The sequence below is a fragment of the Meles meles genome, chromosome 11, assembly GCF_922984935.1.
Source record: "Meles meles chromosome 11, mMelMel3.1 paternal haplotype, whole genome shotgun sequence".
Classification (NCBI taxonomy): Eukaryota; Metazoa; Chordata; class Mammalia; order Carnivora; family Mustelidae; genus Meles; species Meles meles.
In genome coordinates this window covers 95,591,738-95,611,422 of record NC_060076.1, presented here as the reverse complement: position 1 = coordinate 95,611,422, position 19,685 = coordinate 95,591,738, and the positions used below count along the sequence as shown (strand labels likewise).

Genomic DNA, 19,685 nt, shown 5'->3' with positions numbered 1-19,685 from the left:
GGCCCTAATCCCATAGGACTGGTGTCCTTATAAGGCAATCAGGACATAGATGCACAGAGGGATGACGATATGAGGACACAGGGAAGATGGTGTCTACCAGGAGAGAAGCCTCAGGGGAAACCAGCCCTGCCCATGCTTGGACCTCCGCTGGACTTCCTGCCTCCAGGTCTGGGAGGTGATAAATTCCTGCTGTTTGAGCCCCCACCCCCCAGCTCTGTGTTTGTTATGCAGCCTGAGCTGCCTCCAACAGTTTCTCTGAAGGCACACATGCTCCCCAGTGCTCCCCGAGGCAGGAGTGAAGTCTGCCCTTTTCCCAACTGGCAGCCCTGCCCACTCCCTCCACCACCACCCTCTGCCCTGGGACAGTTGTCCCAGGGGCCAGATGCCTGATGTCAAGGGATGGGCGAATGCCGAGAAGCAGGGGGGGCAGCGGGGTCCCAAGACAGGAGCAGGACGAGTTTTTTATTGTTTCTGTTTTGGTTTTTCAGGCTTGGCTTGGGGGTGGCAGCTGATGGACAGGAAAGTCCTGGAGGGACCCCTGAGAGCCAGTGGGGTTGGGGGAGGGGAGGCGTGGAAGGTTCCAGCAAGCAGACTGGAGCTGGAGGCAGAGAGCTGGACAGAGGGGCTCGGCGGGTCACCGCAGGGCCTGCCATGAGTCCCTGAGGGCAAACAGCTGCAGGAGCCAAGTCTGGGGACGTACGAGGGCTGTGCCGCTGCCGGATGAGCCGGTGGCCTGCAGAGGCTGATGTGGAACCTGGATCTGAGGAGCAGATGTGGGATCGGGGGGAGGGGTGAGCCTCCGGATCTTGTTGATCCAGTTGGTAAAGTAGTTGACCCTGGTGAAGACGCTGGGGTAGACGGGGTGCCGACAGTCCAAGCCCCAGCTGGCCAGCCCCACCAGAACCCAGGCTGTGGGCAGGTCACAGACGAGGGGGCCCCCGGAATCACCCTAGGAGAGAGAGGGGAGTTAGTGTGAGTGACGGAGCAGAGTCTCAGACTAGCAGGGGCAGGTGGGACTTGTGAGTCTGGAAAGTCTGGGCCAGCGTCGCCCCGTGGACACTTCAGGTTCACACCGATGGGCCTGGGAACTGCGTTTCATGGGACTCGACTGCCCCTCAGGACTCTGCCCTCTGCCCGTCCACCGAGGGAGGGGCTGGTGGCTGGGACAAGGGACAGGGCCCAGGAGGGCTGGCTATGAGTGGAGGCAGGCCGGCCCAAGCCTCTGCACGCCCTGGGGTCCACTCCTTTTTATCCATTTAGGACTTTGGTTTTTTCCCCGCTTCTTGGTCGAGCATGACCAGAAAACGCCCCAGCCCAGCCTGCTGGAGGCAGCCCACATTGCTGGGGGCTGGGGAAGCAGGCAGGGGTCACCTGGCGGGGTGCTGGGAGTTACTGGAGTCCTGAAACACTGGCAGGGCACGTTGGTGGCATGGTGGGGACACACCTGTGTGGTATGGGTTGGGAGGTTCAGTACTCTTGGGGGGGTCTTCGGGGGAGAAGGGCACTCCTGCCGCATGTCTCCACTGGAGAGACTCCGGGACCCCAGGAAGGGCTGGCAGTGCGTGGTGGGTGTGGGGACAAGAAGACTGCGGGCTCCTGGCAGACAGACAGCCGGGGTGTTGTCGGATCTCTGGCTGAGACCCAGGGCTGGGGACGAGGTCGTTTGGAGGAGACAGAAGGGCACAGGTGTGGCTGGCCAACGACAGCCTCACCCCTGGAACCCGGGACCTTCCACGGGGCTCTGCAGTGGCGGTGCAGTTGAGGGTCTTGGGACAGGAAGACTGCCCTGGGCTGTCTGGGTGGGCCCCCACGAGACAGAGGGCAGCAGGAGGTCAGAGTCATAGGAGGAGCTGGGCCCCAAAGCCAGCTAGACCCACGAGCTCTGCGGTTAGAGGCAGCCACGGGCCAACAAGTGCAGGTGGCCCCAGGAGCTGAGGAAGGAGAGGAAATTCTTCCCGCAAGCCTCCGGACAGAGCTGCAGCACCACACCGCCATTTTAGACTCTGGACCCCCAGAAACGCCAAATGACGACTATCTGTCTTCTCAGCCATCCAGGTTGAGGTGGCTCACCAGTGTGGGCCCAGACTCACAGGCAGGGGCTCCTGGGAGAGTGGTGACCCCTCGCGCTCCCGGGGACCCCCACCTGGAGTGCCTCCGGGTCTCCCCGCGGTGTGCCCCCCACAGCTGGGCCCCCTCTCGCACCGCAGTCTGTGTCCCCTCCAGGCCTCAGCGATCCACGCAGGTGAGCGGCAGATACTATGCGGGGCCCGGGGCCAGCCCGGAGGAGGCAGGATGGACTGAAGCGGCCTCCCGGCCCCTGCAGAGCTCCCGGAAGGCTCCCGACACTGACATAGCCCCCGCCAAGCGCACCCTGGTTTGCACCGCGCAGAGACAGAACAAGGGGCGTGCACGCGTGTCTGGCGGGGCCCAGGCAGCTATGCCCACGTCCGAGAGGGTGAGACTAAGACAGGCCCAGAAGGACACGCAGCGCTCAGATCGGGGCGGCAGACCAGGCAGGAGAGTGAAGGCCAACCTGTGTTCCTTGTTCCTACAGACCAGGCGCCGCGCTAAACTCTCTACCAGAACCTCGTGAAGGGGAGGCTGCTGGCGCCCCTGCCTCACGGTGAGGAATCTCAGCTGGGCTCCCAGCACCGAGAAATGACAGCTTGACCCTGGGGCCGGGCGCGTCCGCCCCACGATCTGAGCGCCGAGTCACCCTGCAACACCCACTGCCCAGAGCTGCCTCCCGCGCCCTGCATGGGGAGGAGGGCTTCAGGGGAGAGCAGAGAGCCCCGGGGTGGGGGCCCGAGCAGGTGGCCTGGCAGACGCGGCCAGTGGAATCTCATGGACGGGCTGCGGTGATGGGAAGGCTATGAGGGGGGCAGGGGGAGGGCTCCCAAGTGTCCAGCTCAGCGGGGTCCTCAGCCTGGGGTGGAGGCCACTACAACGTCCAGCCCCCCAGGCCCACAAAGGGCACTGGCTCTAAGCTCTACAGGCCTGGCCTCCGCGGGAGAAGGCAGGTACAGGGAGGAGTCAGAGGGATGTCTGAGTGTGTGTCCCCTCCGGGGGCAGCTGGTCCTGTGAGGAGGCTGGGCCAGAGGGTCGCCACCATCAGCTGAGGCCCGAGAACCAGGTGAGCAGGAGGCCCCTCCCCTGGCCCAGCAGCTGCCCAGGCCGTAGTGAGAGTGGCTGTAAGTGAGGCCTCCCCCCGGCAGGCCCATCTCACACCTCCTGGGTTTCCTGGAGCCACCATCACATATGACTACAAACCAGGGGGCTTAGAAAACAACAGAAACTTGCCTCTGCCAGTTCTAGAGGCAGACTCGGACGTCAAGGGTCTCAGCGCCTTTCCCTCCACCGTTTAACAGCACCAGTCATTGCATTTAGGGCCCCTCTGAATGTAGAACGGTCTCACCTCGAGACCTAATCACAGCTGCAAAGACCCTACATAGTTCCCAGTAAGGTCACATTCTAAAGCTCCCAGTAAACATGAATTTGGGGAACAGTATTCAGCCCACTATACCAGCCTTTCGACAACCCCATGCAGGAGGCCTCAGAATCCCACTCAGGCTCGGAAGCTGCCACCCAAGGCCCCCGAGCAGGCAGGGACAAGTGGCCGAGTCGTGTGTCTGGCTCCAGGGCCCTCCCTCCTTCCCTCCCTCTCCTCCCCTTCTGGAGCCTTCCTTGCAGGAGCCAGGCATCCAGCTGCTGGCTGGCTCTCGAGGCTGAGCCCAGGGAGCGTGCTGGGAGGCCGGGTGGGCTTGAAGTCAGAGCGCCAGGGTGGTCCGGCCGCGCTGCCTTACACGAGGCTGGCCACACTCCCTCGCTGGGCCTGCTGGCCCCCTGCCGGAGGGGCTTTGCACAGAGGGGAAAGAGACCCTTCCAGGCCCCGGGCCCAGCAGCGGAAGCACATCCAGAACACACAAAAGTACAAGGAGCTCCTGAAAGAAAAGGACAGGCAGAGCGACATCAAAGTGAGAGGGAAAAACTAGACGGGAAAGACACACAGGCCCGGCCGGGGGCTCCACACGCAAACGAGAAGCAACACAGGCCCCTGGGGACACGGAGGGGAGCAGGCAGGGAAGAAGAGAAACGGCCCCGCTTACCCGGCAGATGGCCCTTCCCGTCGAGAAGTCCCCAGCGCACAGCATCTCCTCTCGCACAGGGTGGCTCTTGCTGCTGCTGAGTCTTGGTCTGTACAAGACGTTACAGAACTCGTTCTCCACGAGGTTCACCTTACCCTCCTGCAGACGGAAGGGCGAGTGCAGGTGCTCTGTGTGGACGAGAAGGGGGCCAGGGGCGTGCACTGTGGGGAAGCCCAGCCATGCCACACCCCCACGGCCCCAAACACGGGGCCTGCTCAGCACAGATGAGCCTCGAGCACGGCGGCAGCCTTCCGTTCGTCCCTCACCGGCTCCTCTCCCTTCTCTCAGACTCCCACAGACTCCGTTTCCTGCACCTCATACCCATCCTAGTCCACAAAGACAGACGGCAAATTCCACCAACATGCACCATTCGTGGGCCCTTAGCAAACACGGACCACTTGCAGGTCATTGACCTTCCTCCCACCCCTCCATCCTCCTACCTCATGCCGACCATGCTCCCTCCTGCCACCCACCTGTCCACACACCCACCCGTTCACGGTAAGTGGACGGGACTGTTACAGATCTAATAGATGGTGTGAAGGAGACAGAACGGGAGGAGGTACCTCTTTCCGCTCTGGGAGCAACACGACTCTGCAGAGGAGGGGCCGAGCGGTAGCAGAAAGACAAAGTGACTCCCGCCAGCCAGGGCCGGTGGGCAAAGAGGCCAGGCGGAGAAGCCAGGCGAGGCCAAGGCCCTGGGGTGAGGATAGCCTGGTGCACTCAAGCAGGAAGGAGGCTGGTGGCTGGGACGGTGGATGTAGCAGGGGAGAGGCGTGCAGGGAGATCGGGGGCTAGTGACACGCAGGTCCGACCCCCAAAGCGGGGAGTCTGGGCTTGTTCTAAGCACAGATGGGAAGACATGCAGAGAGCTGAGCGGGAAGTGGCGAGGCTCATGTTTTAAAGAGAGCAGACGGCCGTGTTGCCTCTAAAGCAGGGCACAGGGGAAGGGAGCCGGGAGACCAGTCTGGAGCGATGGTGAAAGGCCTACCAAGTGCCAGGCCCTGTGGCCTGCTTGGGATATTAGAACAAGTGAGACACGGTCCCTGCCCTCAAGGAGGAAGAAGCAGCCTGTGTGCCTTCGTGTGTACATGTGTGTGCGTGCGTGTGTGCGCCTTCATGTGTGTGCGTGCGTGTGGGCCTTTGTGTGTGCGTGTGCATGCGTGTGTGTGCGCACGAGGGAGAGAGAGAGAGAATGCTGGAGGCTGGACAGTCCCTTGGACTTAGAATCACACATTTTTCAGAACTAGAACTAAAACAGTCCCATTCTCTAGAAATGAGGCCCAGAGGCCCAAGGTCCCATGGCCACTTGCCTGGGCCCCCTCAGACCCAGCACGCCTCCCTCCTCCCCTGCGGCCCTCACCCACCCCCACGCCCCCTCACTGTCCTCGCTGAGCATCCCCCAGCCGGTGATCCAGCAGGATGAGTTGCCGGACAGCTGCACGCCAGGGCTCGGGAGGCAGGCAGGGGCGATGGAGGACGTGAGGTTCACGGGCAGGTACAGCTGCAGCATGGCTATGTCGCTCCCAAAGGGGTGACGCTTCTCAAAGTCCGGGTGCACGATAATCCGGCTCAGGGGCATCTCCCGCGTGTGCTGGGTGTGCTGGTAGAGCTGCGTGCTTCCCAGCAGCACCCGGTAGTCCGCGGGGGCGTGGGATTTGCTGGCGGAGAAGAGCTCGCGGTCACCCTCCGCTCTGAGCACAGGCCAGGTCTCTCTCCCTGCCCCTCGTCTAACTGCCTCTTCCTCCGGAGCCTGCGCCTGCGGGAGGCCAGGCCGCTTGGGTCTCCTCTTCCCAGCTCTCCTGAGGCTGGCTGAGCTTCTATTCCCCACTACACCTGGAGGAGCAGGGACTCCTCGTGCTCAAGGCTTCTTGCTGGGGCCTCACACCGAGCTCTTCCATCTTCCACAGAGAAGCTCCGGCTCCAACCTCCCTCCAGCCTGACCCTTCCCAAAGCTCCCCACGGCCCACCTGCGGCCCCACACCTTTCCTGCCCCTTCCTCCTGCCCCACAGCTGCTTGTCCACTTGTCATAAGCATTCACAAAAGATCTGGTAAATGAGCAAATGAGTGCAGGAAATGGAACCTTGCCTTGTCCTCTGAATAGAAGTGACGAAACGTCCCACCCTCCTGACTGGACAGCCCGCCACCTGGAAACCGACCCCCCAACCCCTCCCGACCTCCTCCCCCACAGCCCAAACCCTTCCCTCCAGCACCATGCGAGCTGGGCCACCGCGCCTCTCCTGACCTCCCTCCCTGTCCACGCGGCCCTCCCCTCTCAGCACTTTCTCTCCTGCCAGCATGGAGACACCCCCTTGCCACAGAGGGGCTCATGTGTGGCACAGGGCCGGTTCTGATGGGACTCTGGGCCCTTAAAGCTACTCAGTGCCTGCACCTAGCTCCCTGCCCTGGTCTGTGATCCCCTCTGCTCCCTTGAGACCCCTCCTCATCTGTTTCGAAGCCGGGCACGGAGCCAGGCCCGGGAAGCCAGAGGAGCAAGCCTCTCCGGCAGCCACGTCAAGGTCAGGGAGCCCACCTCCCACCCAGGCAGCCTGGCAGGCGGGTGCCAGCGACTCCTCCCAGGCTTGCAGTTCTGCAGAAGCAGTAAGTCTGACGCCCCAGAGTCTGGGGACACTGAGCAGAAGCTTTGGCCAAGGAGGCAAAGAGTCTGTCCACACTGCATGGCGGCAGGACAGATCTTGCCAGTCTCCGGGGGCACGTCTGTGTCAGGGGACAGGCACTGGGGCTGAGGACAGAGAATGAGGTGAGCGGGGGGCACATTCAGGTGGAGGGGACATGGGTCAAAGGCAGGCGTGTCGTGTGTTTGGAGGCCACACACCACTCAAGGGTAAAGCCCAGAGGAGCTGTCACTGGACACCCATCCCTCTTTTCCTCCTCCCTTGCATCCCCTGCCCCGCAGCCCGTCTGCAGACACCCAGGAAGGGGACTCACTTGAGAAAGCAGTGGGCGGTGGAGAGCAGCCAGAGGGGGTCGATGAGGACAGCTCCGCAGACGTGCATGCGCTTGTGCAGCAGGCTGGCCTGCCACGGCCACCGGCCAGCCGCCACATCCCGGCCACCGTAGATCCTCCCGGTCACTTTGGGCCTCCCACACACTGTGGAGACACCCCCCAGCCTGTCCATGATAGAGACACCGGTGACCCCAAATGATGCGATCACAGAGGCCCTCCTCCTCTTCACAGACATAAAAACCACAGCCAAGGCTCAAGGCGCCTGTCCAAATTCCAGGGGCTGCTGGACCCCGCCTTCCTGACCGCTGCAGAGGACCACAGAGCAGAGCACAGGCCGAACCCCGGAGGAACAAGGGAGGGCCCAGGGTTCGGCTGGAGCGGGGCAAGGGGCACCGGGGCCATGGCTGCATCTCAGGGAAGACAGGCGTCCCTGAACCCACCTGCTGGCGACAGGGCACATCCCAGACGTTTCCTTGGACTAGCACAGCCTACCTCCTCGCCTACTCTGCAGATCCGAGAGCTGCAGGTCTCACAGGCTACGGGACTGGCGCCAGGTCCTGCGTCCAGAGGGCTCCTGCGGCCCCTCCGCCCCAGCCCAGCATCTCAGGGAGGGGGGGTCACAGGCAGGAGTCTGGTGCTGCAGGACCCAGGGGAAGCCGCTGCCCTGACTCGGGACGCTCGGTTTCTCCAAGAATCGGAAGTGGCGGTGAAGACAGCCGGGCTCCGGGATCCACGCCGGGCGGCTGGGAGCGGTCTCCTGGGCCCCTCACTCAGCCGCCGGCCTCCCCAGCCCAGCCGCCGTGCCGGGGCCAAGCCTGGCGCCCGCCCCGTTCCGGGGGTCTGCACTGGGGCCTATTACCCGCCTGGGTTGGGGTTTGGGGGTGGCCGAGGGCAGCCTGTCAGCGGGGGCCGAGAGAAGAGGGGGCGGCCGCCCCGCCCCAGCCCCTCCCGGAAGGCCTCGGCCAACGCACCCGCTTCGGGCGCCAACCGCCCCGCTCCGCCCTCCGGCCGCCCGGGCTCCTCCGAGTCGGCCCCTTCTGGAGCGGGGGCCAGGGCACGGGAGGCCGCCGAGCAGGACCCTCGCATGCCTGCGGGCGGGAACAGGAGCCAGAGCAGGGCCGCCAGCCAGCCTGGGCCGCGGGGTGTCGGTGCCTCTGTACCCATACCCAGGGCTGCTGACCCCCGTCTGACCCGACCCGACCTGACCCTACGCCCTGACCCCGTGTGGATCCCGGGCCCTGCCCCTGTCCCCACCCTGAGACCCCCTCACCCCAGCACCCCCTCCTCTTAACCCTGGGCCCTGAGCCTGCCCGGACCCCAGCCCAGCCCTGCCCAGCCTTGCCCAGCTCTGACCCAGGCCTGGACTCCTCCCCACACCTGGTCCTGACCCGCCCCAAGGCCTGACCTCTGGCCCAGCTGGTCCCAGCATCACCCAAAGTCAGGGCAGTCAAGTGCTCCTATGAATTCAAGAGAAAAGACAGTAGACTCCACGTAGTCAGATGGGAACTGTATGAGAAGGTGATTCGTGGGCGTGGGGATGTGAAGGGTCCACAGGCAGGAAAACATGCTCAGTCTGACTGGTAATCTAGAAAATGTGAGGGAAGCGTTACAGTCTGTCACTCTGAACCATCTTATTGCAAACATTTCCTGAGATGGATAAAGACCCCTAACCCTTTGTGCATCACTGATTTCTCTGTAGCTGAAGGGGGACATCCAAATGTCGGATGTGCTCCCTATCGTGGGCTCCGATATAATACCCTGAGTTTGTTCGTATTTGGAGTGAGACTCCCTCATTTCACACTTACTTCCTTGGGTGGACAGGGAACTTACTTTATTCACCACTGACTGGGATGAGAGAAAAGGGAATTAGAGCTGCACACAGTATACACTGAAATGCTAATGTTTTGTTGTGTTTTGGAGAGAGAGAGAGAGACTGTGTGAGCAGGGGAGGGGACGGAGCAGAGGGAGAGAGAACATTAAACAGGCTGCCCGCCCAGTGAGGAGCCGGACATGGGGTCAATCTCACCACCCTGGGATCAAGACCAGAGCTGAAACCAAGAGTCGGCCCCTTAACCAACTGAGCCACCTACGTGCCCCTGAAATACCAGTTAATTTTTAATTAAAAAATTTTTTTAAACAATTTTATTTATTTAGTTGACAGAAACACAGTTATAGAGGGAACACAAGCAGAGGGAGTGGGAGAGGGAGAAGCAGGCCTCCGACCAAACGGGGAGCCCAATGGGGGGCCTGATCCCAGGTCTTGGGATCCTGATCTGATCTGAAGGCAGTCACCCAATGACCGAGCCACCAAGGTGCCCCGAAATACCAGTTTAATAGCCACTATTGTTATTTAATGAAAACAGAAGCACACAGCTTTACTTACTAGTTAAGAACTTATACTTCAATAAATTAAAAAAAAAATCCACTCTTAGGCTTTGGTGAAACTACACTAGTGTTGGGAAACATTTATATTTCATACGGAGTCTGGAAGAATGACTCATGAACCCTGACAAAGGGAGCCTAAGGTCGAGGGTGAAGGTGAGGTGGGCCCTGAAGACCGCATTAAATGAACCAAAGTCGACATTTCCATGGAGTATGCAGTTGGATTTGTCCAACAGGCTTTTGGAAGTACCGATTTAGAATTTGGGGAAGCATCTTGGGGTGGGAGATAGAGAGCACTTTAAGGTTCAAGGTGGCAGCTGAGGCCATAGGAGTGGAAAAGATCATTGAAAGAAGCATGTAGAACAAAATTACAGACCAAAACACAGAAAGGAGACGAATAAGATGGAGCCAGTAGGAGACTGAGGGTAGCATGGGGTGAATGGAAGCCACGGAAACACTGAGTCACATGGCTACAAGATTTCCTGTCCGCTTTTAATCAGCTTTATGGAGATACCGTCCATAGAGCATAAAATTCATACAAGGGACAATTAAACAATTTTCAGTCAACGTCGAGAATGGTGGAACCATCACCAGATTTGCGGCTGTCTCTGCTCCCACCGAAGGCTCTGGACAGCCACTGACCTGCTTTATGTCACTCTGCGGTTGTGGGCTCCGGACACTTCACATAAATCCAGTCCCATACCATGTAGTCTCTCAGGTCTGATTTGTTCACTTAGTGTGACAACAGTCCCGGGGCCTCAGCAGTGAGCTGGCCTCACGCCCACCAGCTCCTTCTCGCTGCCCTACGAGAGGCGAGCCCCCAAACCTGAGGTCAGACCCTGTTCTGCTGGGCAACGCTAGCACATTGTTTTGGAAGTTCGTGCATGCTGGGGCGTGTACTGGTATTCTGCTCTGGTACAGGGTACCATGTTTTGACGATCCATTTACAAGTTGATGGACACTTGGACTGTTTGCATTTTTTTTTTTTTTAAGAGAGAGAGAGTGCCCACCTGCAGGTGCGTGCAAGCACAGGGAGAGAGAATCTCAGGCAGATTTCCCACCCAGCACAGGGCTCCGTGCCCAGCTCGATCTCACGACCCTGAGATCATGACCTGAGCCGACCAAAATCGAGAGTCCAACGCTTAACTGACTGAGCCCCCCAGGCGCCCCTGTTTGCAGTTTGGGGATATTCCAAACAATGCTGGACATCTTCATGTGGACATCTGTTTTCATTTTACCTGGGTAGATTCCTGCGAAAGGAATGAAAGTGCTGGGTCGTACGTAAGTTTATCTTCAAGGTTATATAAGCTGACAAATGGCTTTCCAAAGAGTCTGCATCGTTTCACATTCCTGCTCCCACGTAGAAAGCTTCTAGTATATTCCATGGGCTTGCCAACATTTGTGTTTTTATTATAGTCCTCCTAAGGCTGTGAGGTGCTCTCTTCCTATAGTTTTAACATTCTTTTTTTTTTTTTTTTTAAAGATTTTACTTATTTATTTGACAGATTACAAGTAGGCAGAGAGGCAGGCAGAGAGAGAGGAGGAAACAGGCTCCCCACTGAGCAGAGAGCCTGATGCAGGGCTCGACCCCAGGACCCTGGGATCATGACCTGAGCGGAAGGCAGAGACTTTAACCCACTGAGCCTCCCAGGCGCCCCTCTCTTCCTATAGTTTTAATCAGCTTTCCCCTAATGACCAATGGGTTCGAATGTGTTTGCATGTGTTTCATTGCTGCTCACATATTTTCTTGAGTAAAAATGCCCATTCAGATCTTTTGCTTATTTCAGAAAATGTTTCGTCTTTTTACTGAGGTGTTATCTATGATCTTTACCAGGTATGCAATATATGAGTATTTTCTCCAAGTCTCTGGCTTGTCTTCTCACACTTTCCACAGTGGCTTTTGAAGAGCCAAAGTTTTTAATTTTGCTGATGTTTAGTAAGTTTGGTTTTTCTATGGATCATGCTTTTGGTGTCATAGCTAAAAGATCATGAAGGCCTTCTGCTGTTTTCCTTGAGAAATTACATTCAGGTTGATTTTCAGTTCATTGTTGTTAGTGTGATATAAGCTTTTTCTGTAGATTGGTTTTATGGATTTTCTTATGACTCATCCATTTGTCCCAGCACCATTTCTAAGTTTAAAAAAAAAAAGTGATTAGTCTTTCCTGCACTGAATTGTTTTGGGGGCTTTTTTGAAAATCAATTTATAATAAAAGATAAGATTTCCTTTCTTGTGCACATCATTTCAATGTGCCATTGTCCTACGTGCCAGACTTCCATTGTCTAGACTATATGTGTTGTTGCAAATTTTGAACCAGGTAGATCAAGGTTTCCAGATTTGTTATTTTTCCAAACTATTTAAGCTATTTCAGGCCTTCAACACTCCCATATATATTATAGGATTAGCTGGTCAATTTATACCTCCAAAAAATTTGCTGGGATTTCCACAGGGACCGCATTCAATTTTATAGGGGAAGTTAACAGTTGCTTTCTTGATAATATGAAATCTCCCAATCCATGAAAAGAAATCTTTCTTTATTTAGATCTCTAAATTTTCTCGGCAATATTTTATAGTTTTCAGTGAACAGATCTTGTACATCTTTGCCAAATTTATATCTAAGTATTTTCCGTACTACTATGAATGAAATTATTTTGTTAATTTCTTTTCATATTTCCATAGCTCATGTACAGAAGTGCCATTGACTTTTGTAAGAAATGTTCCTTCTTTGGATCTTCAACCTTTATTAATTCTAGTCTCTTTGATTCTGTTTTGGTGGGTTCATTGGAATTTTCTACATAGAGGGTCATGTCCTCTGCAAATAAAAGTTCTACTTATTCCATTCGAAGTTGGGTTACTCTAATTTCTTCTTTCTTTCCTTCTTCCTTTCAGAGACCATATTTATAAGGACTTTGCTTTTCGACTATGGTCCATAAATCTCTACGTTTATATTGGAGTGTTTGACTATTGCCAGTTAGGTGATTATTGATATGGCTGAAACTGCATTTTCCAGTTTGCTACTTGTTTTCTGCGTGTCTCTTACCTTTTCCCCACTTAACTTGTCTACTTCTTTCTTCTCCACATTTTTTATTGTGCCATCTAATTCCTGTTAATTCTCTAACTATATTTTTAGTGACTTTCATAGTGACCACTGAATTTGTTGGGGTTCTCCAGAGAAACGAAGTTAATAGGAATCAGGGGAGAGAAAGACAGAGAGAGACAGAGATTGATCAGTTATGAGGGATTGACTCACATGATTATGGAGGCTGAGAAGCCCCACAACCTGCCACCTGCACAGTGGACCCAGGAAAGTGAGTGATGTGATCCTCGTCTGAGTTCAGAGCAGGAGAAGGGTTTCTTGTCGCTGGCATGAATATGGTGGGGCAATGTGGCAAGGGATGTGGTGGTCTCATGCAGCTGAGAGTGGCCCTCCACGATGCCAGGAGAAAACCAGGACTTCAGACCTTCAACTTCATAGAACTGAATTGGGCTGCAAGTAAGAACAAGCTTGGGCGTGGATTTTCTACCCAGAGCCTCCCAATGAGAATGCAATCCTGTGGAAAGCTGCACTTCAGCCTCAGGGGACCCTGGGTGGTGAATCTCCTGAGATTTCTCCCAGTTCTCTGCTGCCCCACACATTCCTCTATTCCTCCCATGTCCCATGTGTGCCCATACATATCACGACACTTCCAGACACTGCTGGGGCTCCTCTGAGCACCCCCATCCACCGTGATGCTGTTGGGGCTCCTCTGAGCCCATCCCTGACCACCCCGTTGCTGTTGGGCCTCCTCCAAGCCCCCATCCACCCGGACACATCCGGGGCTCCATGGGTCCTGCAACTTCTCCAAGGACCCTGTTCCTCGACACAACTGTTTGCTTGTAGGTTGCAATTGACCCAAATCCCTGGGGATCTTCCCATGCCCTCTGTGCTCCCAGAAACTACTGTGACTCTTTACAAACTGCTGGTGCCCCCCATACCCCTGTGACCACTTCTAAGTTCTCTCTGTGCTCCTAGATAGCCTTGTGACTCCCAATGGTCCATGTCTCCTGCAACTAGAGACACTGCCACCATCTCCACTTAAGAGGGAAGATCCACCTGCCCAGGTACTGCTGGCTCTGGTATTGGGGTCCTTGTGCCCTACCGAGCTAGGCTTTCTCAGCCTGGGGTCAGCCTGGAGTGGAAGCCTGGGATCTTGTCAGGAGTTTTCTGAGTGAGTCTTGCCTGTCCTGCACACGGTTTCCCAAGTTCCCCTGTAGACAAGCTACTTTCGAGAGTCCTAATTTCCCCAAGTCTCACCCTCAGCTTATCTCCGGGCTTGGAATGGTCTGTTTTATGTCTGAACAGAATCTCCTAAGTCAGGTGTCTGTTGGTTCAGAGTGGTCTTGTAGTTTATAGGCAGTGGCCGGTCATTTTCCCATGTGTCTGAGCTGTACAAACAGACAGGAGTTTCTGGACTCAGGCCTTTGGGAACCCTCAGACAGGTGAGAATGATGGCACACAATTATCTGTAAGTGAGGTCTGCTCTGCTCCCTCACACTGGAGGAGGGGAACCAGGAACCAAGCTGCCACTGGCCAGAGACTGAAACCATGGCCATGCTGGGCGTGGGGGGGGGGGGTGGGAGGAATGGATAAGGGCCAGTAACACCACCACAAAATTTTCTTATTTCTTTGATCAGGCATGGGCTGGTGACTAGAAACTTTTGACTATTTTCCACTCCTATAAAGTTGGTTCAGAAATTTCTGGGGGAGGGGGTTGTTTTGTTTCTTTTGACATTTCTGTGGGGAAACAAGATCTTAGACAGTCCTAGTCCACAATTTCACTGCTCATCCTTCCTTGCACTTGGATATAAGTTTGGAGGCGCCTGGGTGTCTCGGTCAGTGAAGCGGCTGCCTTTGGCTCAGTTCATGAACTCGGGGTCCTGGGATTGAGCCTTGTGTCAGACTCCCTGCTCAGGGGAAGTCTGCTTCTCCCTCTCCCTCTGATCCTCCTCCAGCTGGTGCTCTCTTTGTGTGTCTCAAATAAATAATAATAATAATAATAATGAAGAATAAGTTTGTTGATTTTTTTTGAAATTTTAATAGTTTATTAAAAAAACTTCTTTTTAAAAATTTTTTAATTTTTTTATAAACATATAGTGTATTATTAGCCCCTGGGTACAGGTCTGTGAATCGCCAGGTTTACACACTTCACAGCACTCACCATAGCACATACCCTCCCCCATGTCCATAACCCTACCACCCTCTCCCTACCCCCCTCCCCCTGGCCACACTCAGTTTGTTTTGTGAGAATAAGAGTGTCTTATGGTTTGTCTCCCTCCCGATCCCATCTTGTTTCATTTATTCTTTTCTTACCCCCCAAAACCCCCACGTTGCATCTCCACTTCCTCATATCCGGGAGATCATATCATAGTTGTCTTTCTCTGATTGACTTATTTCACTAAGCATAATACCCTCTAGTTCCATCCATGTCGTCGCAAATGGCAAGATTTCATTTCTTTTGATGGCTGCATAGTATTCCATTGTGTATATATACCACATCTTCTTTATCCATTCATCTGTTGATGGACATCTAGGTTCTTTCTATAGTTTGGCTATTGTGGACATTTTCTGTTATAGACATTCAGGTGCACGTGCCCCTTCAGATCACTATGTTTGAATCTTTACAGCAAATACCCAGTAGTGCAATTGCTGGGTTGTAAGGCAGCTCTATTTTCAACTATTTGAGGAACCTCCATGCTGTTTTCCAGAGTGGTTGCACCAGCTTGCATTCCCATCAACAGTGGAGGAGGGTTCCCCTTTCTCCGCATCCTCGCCAGCATCTGTCATTTCCTGACTTGTTAATTTTAACCATTCTGACTGGTGTGAGGTGGTATCTCATTGTGGTTTTGATTGGTATTTCCCTGATGCTGAGTGATGTGGAGCACTTTTTCATGTGTCTGTTGGCCATCTGGATGTCTTCTTTGCAGAAATGTCTGTTCATGTCCTCTGCCCATTTCTTGATTGGATTATTTGTTCTTTGGGTATTGAGTTTGCTAAGCTCTTTATAGATGGTGGATACTAGCCCTTTATCTGATATGTTGTTTGCGAAAATCTTCTCCCATTCTGTCAGTTGTCTTTTGGTTTTGTTAACTGTTTCCTTTGCTGTGCAAAAGCTTTTGATCTTGATGAAGTCCCAGAAATTCATTTTTGTCCTTGCTTCCCTTGCCGTTGGTGATGTTCCTAGGAAGAAGTTGCTGCGGCTGAGGTCGAAGATGTTGCTGCCTGTGTTCTCCTCAAGGGTTTTGATGGGTTCCTTTCTCACATTGAGGTCCTTCATCCATTTTGAGTCTATTTTTCGTGTGTGGTGTAAGGAAATGGTCCAATTTCATTTTTCTGCATGTGGCTGTCCAATTTCCCAGCACCATTTGTTGAAGAGGCTGTCTTTTTTCCATTGGACATTCTTTCCTGCTTTGTCAAAGATTAGTTGACCATAGAGTTGAGGGTCTATTTCTGGGCTCTCTACTCTGTTCCATTGATCTGTGTGTCTGTTTTTGTGCCAGTACCATGCTGTCTTGATGATGACAGCTTTGTAATAGAGCTTGAAGTCTGGAATTGTGATACCACCAACTTTGGCTTTCTTTTTCAATATTCCTTTGGCTATTCAAGGTCTTTTCTGGGTTCCATATAAATTTTAGGATTTTTTGTTCCATTTCCTTGAAAAAATGGATGGGATTTTGATAGGGATTGCATTAAATGTGTAGATTTCCATAGTTTGGCTATTGTAGACATTGCTGCTATAAACATTCGGGTACACATGCCCCTTCGGATCACTATGTTTGTATCTTTAGGGTAAATACCCAGTAGTGCAATTGCTGGGTCATAGGGTAGTTCTATTTTCAACATTTTGAGGAACCTCCATGCTGTTTTCCAGAGTGGTTGCACCAGCTTGCATTCCCACCAACAGTGGAGGAGGGTTCCCCTTTCTCCGCATCCTCGCCAGCATCTGTCATTTCCTGACTTGTTCATTTTAGCCATTCTGACTGGTGTGAGGTGATATCTCATTGTGGTTTTGATTTGTATTTCCCTGATGCCGAGTGACGTGGAGCACTTTTTCATGTGTCTGTTGGCCATCTGGATGTCTTCTTTGCAGAAATGTCTGTTCATGTCCTCTGCCCATTTCTTGATTGGATTGTTTGTTCTTTGGGTGTTGAGTTTGCTAAGTTCCTTATAGATTTTGGATACTAGCCCTTTATCTGATATGTCATTTGCAAATATCTTCTCCCATTCCGTCAGTTGTCTTTTGGTTTTGTTAACTGTTTCCTTTGCTGTGCAAAAGCTTTTGATCTTGATGAAATCCCAATAGTTCATTTTTGCCCTTGCTTTCCTTGCCTTTGCCGTTGTTCCTAGGAAGATGTTGCTACGGCTGAGTTCGAAGAGGTTGCTGCCTGCATTCTCCTCAAGGATTTTGATGGATTCCTTTCTCACATTGAGGTCCTTCATCCATTTGGAGTCTATTTTCGTGTGTGGTGTAAGGAAGTGGTCCAATTTCATTTTTCTGCATGTGGCTGTCCAATTTTCCCAGCACCATTTATTGAAGAGGCTGTCTTTTTTCCATTGGACATTCTTTGCTGCTTTGTCGAAGATGAGTTGACCATAGAGTTGAGGGTCGATTTCTGAGCTCTCTATTCTGTTCCACTGATCTATGTGTCTGTTTTTGTGCCAGTACCATGCTGTCTTGATGATGACAGCTTTGTAATAGAGCTTGAAGTCCATCAACAGATGAATGGATAAAGAAGATGTGGTATATATACACAATGGAATACTATGCAGCCATCAAAAGAAATGAAATCTTGCCATTTGCGACGACATGGATGGAACTAGAGCGTATCATGCTCAGTGAAATAAGTCAATCGGAGAAAGACAACTATCATATGATCTCCCTGATATGAGGACATGGAGAAGCAACATGGGGGGTTAGGGGGATAGGAGAAGAATAAATGAAACAAGATGGGATTGGGAGGGAGACAAATCATAAATGACTCTTAATCTCACAAAACAAACTGGGGGTTGCTGGGGGGAGGTGGGATTGGGAGAGGGGGAGGGGGCTATGGACATTGGGGTGGGGAGGCGAACCATAAGAGACTATGGACTCTGAAAAACAACCTGAGGGTTTTGAAGGGTCAGGGGTGGGAGGTTGGGGGAACAGGTGGTGGGTAATGGGGAGGGCACGTTTTGCATGGAGCACTGGGTGTTGTGCAAAAACAATGAATACTGTTATGCTGAAAAAAATAAATAAAATGAAAAAAAAAAAGAAATGTGTAGATTTCTTTAGGTAGCATAGACATTTTCACAAGATTTGTTCTTCCAATCCAGGAGCATGGAACATTTTTCTATTTCTTTGTGTGTTCCTCAATTTCTTTCATGAGTACTTTATAGTTTTCTGAGTATAGATTCTTTGTCTCTTTGGCTAGGCTTATTCCTAGGTATAGGTGCAATTCCTAGGTTTTGGGTGCAATTGTAAATGGGATTGACTCCTTAGTTTCTCTTTCTTCTGTCTTGTTGTTGGTGTAAAGAAATGCCACTGATTTCTGTGCATTGATTTTATATCCTGACACTTTACTGAGTTCTTGTACAAGTTCTAGCAGTTTTGGAGTGGAGTCTTTTGGGTTTTCCACATATAGTATCATATCATCTGCAAAGAGTGATAGTTTGACTTCTTTGCCAATTTGGATGAATTTAATTTCTTTTTGTTGTCTGATCGCTGAGACTAGGACTTCTAGTACTATGTTGAATAGCAGTGGTGATAATGGACATCCCTGCCGTGTTCCTGACCTCAGCGGAAAAGTTCTGTTTTTCTCCATTGAGAATGGTATTTGCGGTGGGTTTTTCATAGATGGCTTTGATAATATAGAGGTAGGTGTCCTCTATCCCTACACTTTGAAGAATTTTGATCAGGAAGGGATGCTGTACTTTGTCAAATGCTTTTTCAGCATCTATTGAGAGTATCATGTGGTTCTTGTTCTTTCTTTTATTAATGTGTTGTATCACATTGATTGATTTGCAGATGTTGAACCAACCTTGCAGCCCTGGAATAAATACCACTTAGTCGTGGTGAATAATCCTTTTAATGTACTGTTGGATCCTATTGGCTAGTATTTTGGTGAGAATTTTCGCATCTGTGTTCATCAAGGCTATTGGTCTGTAATTCTCTTTTTTGATGGGACCTTGTCTGGTTTTGGGATCAAGGTGATGTTGGCCTCATAAAATGAGTTTGGAAGTTTCCTTCCATTTCTATTTTTTGGAACAGTTTCAGGAGAATAGGGATTAATTCTTCTTTAAATGTTTGGCAGAATTCCCCTGGGAAAACGTCTGGCCCTGGGCTTCTGTTTGTTTGGAGATTTTTTTTTTTTTAGCAACTTTTTTTAAAAATTTGTTTATTTACAGCATAACAGTGTTCATAGTTTTGACATCACACCCAATGCTCCATGCAGTACGTGCCCTCCCTATTACCCACCACCTGGTTCCTCAACCTCCCACCCCCCGCCCCTTCAAAACCCTCTGGTTGTTTTTCAGAGTCCATAGTCTCTCATGGTTCATCTCCCCTTCCAGTTTCCCTCAACTCCCTCTCCTCTCCATCTCGATTTTTGATGACTGTTTCAATCTCCTTACTTGTAACGGGTCTGTTCAGGTTTTCTATTTCTTCCTGGTTCAGTTGTGATAGTTTATATGTCTCTAGGAATGCATCCACTTCTTCCAGATTGTCAAATTTGTTGGTGTAGAGTTGCTCATGATATGTTCTTATAATTGTTTGTATTTCTTTGGTGTTAGTTGTGATCTCTCCTCTTTCATTCATGACTTTATTTATTTGGGTCCTTTCTCTTTTCTTTTTGATAAGTCTGGCCAGGGGTTTATTAATCTTATTAATTCTTTCAAAGAAAAAGCTCCTGGTTTCATTGATTTGTTCTATTGTGGTTTTTTTGGTTTCTATTTCATTGATTTCTGCTCTGATCTTTTATTATTTCTCTTCTCCTGCTGGCTGTAGGCTTTCTTTGTTAAGTTTGTTGATTTTACCAAAGAAAAGTCCTACTGGGAACTGATAGGAATTGCATTTTAAGCCTGTAAATCAATTTCAGAGGAACTAACATTTTCCTACATTGACTCTTCAAATCCATGAAAGCAGTACCCCTCTGAACTGAGCAGAGAGCCCAATGCGGGGC

General features: G+C 52.1%; 1 protein-coding gene across 1 annotated transcript; it reads right to left on the bottom strand.

The window, feature by feature from the left end:
- Positions 1 to 442: 442 nt before the first annotated feature.
- Positions 443 to 7,364, bottom strand: LOC123953217 (putative serine protease 47). Its single transcript, XM_046023263.1, has 4 exons — positions 7,093 to 7,364; positions 5,526 to 5,803; positions 4,107 to 4,273; positions 443 to 949 (listed from the first exon to the last, which is right to left on the bottom strand). The coding sequence occupies exons 1-4, from the start codon at positions 7,344 to 7,346 to the stop codon at positions 635 to 637; spliced, it is 1,014 nt and encodes a 337-aa protein (XP_045879219.1). The 5' UTR covers positions 7,347 to 7,364; the 3' UTR covers positions 443 to 634.
- Positions 7,365 to 19,685: the final 12,321 nt, after the last annotated feature.

Excerpts from the sequence above, each read along its gene's own strand:
- LOC123953217 (XM_046023263.1), bottom strand. The coding sequence starts at position 7,346 with ATGTCTGTGAAGAGGAGGAGGGCCTCTGTGATCGCATCATTTGGGGTC. Across the intron at positions 5,804-7,092 it reads ACCGCCCACTGCTTTCTCAA|CAAATCCCACGCCCCCGCGG; the intron begins GTGAGTCCCCTT and ends CTTCTCCGCCAG. Across the intron at positions 4,274-5,525 it reads GGGGATGCTCAGCGAGGACA|AGCACCTGCACTCGCCCTTC; the intron begins GTGAGGGGGCGT and ends TCGTCCACACAG.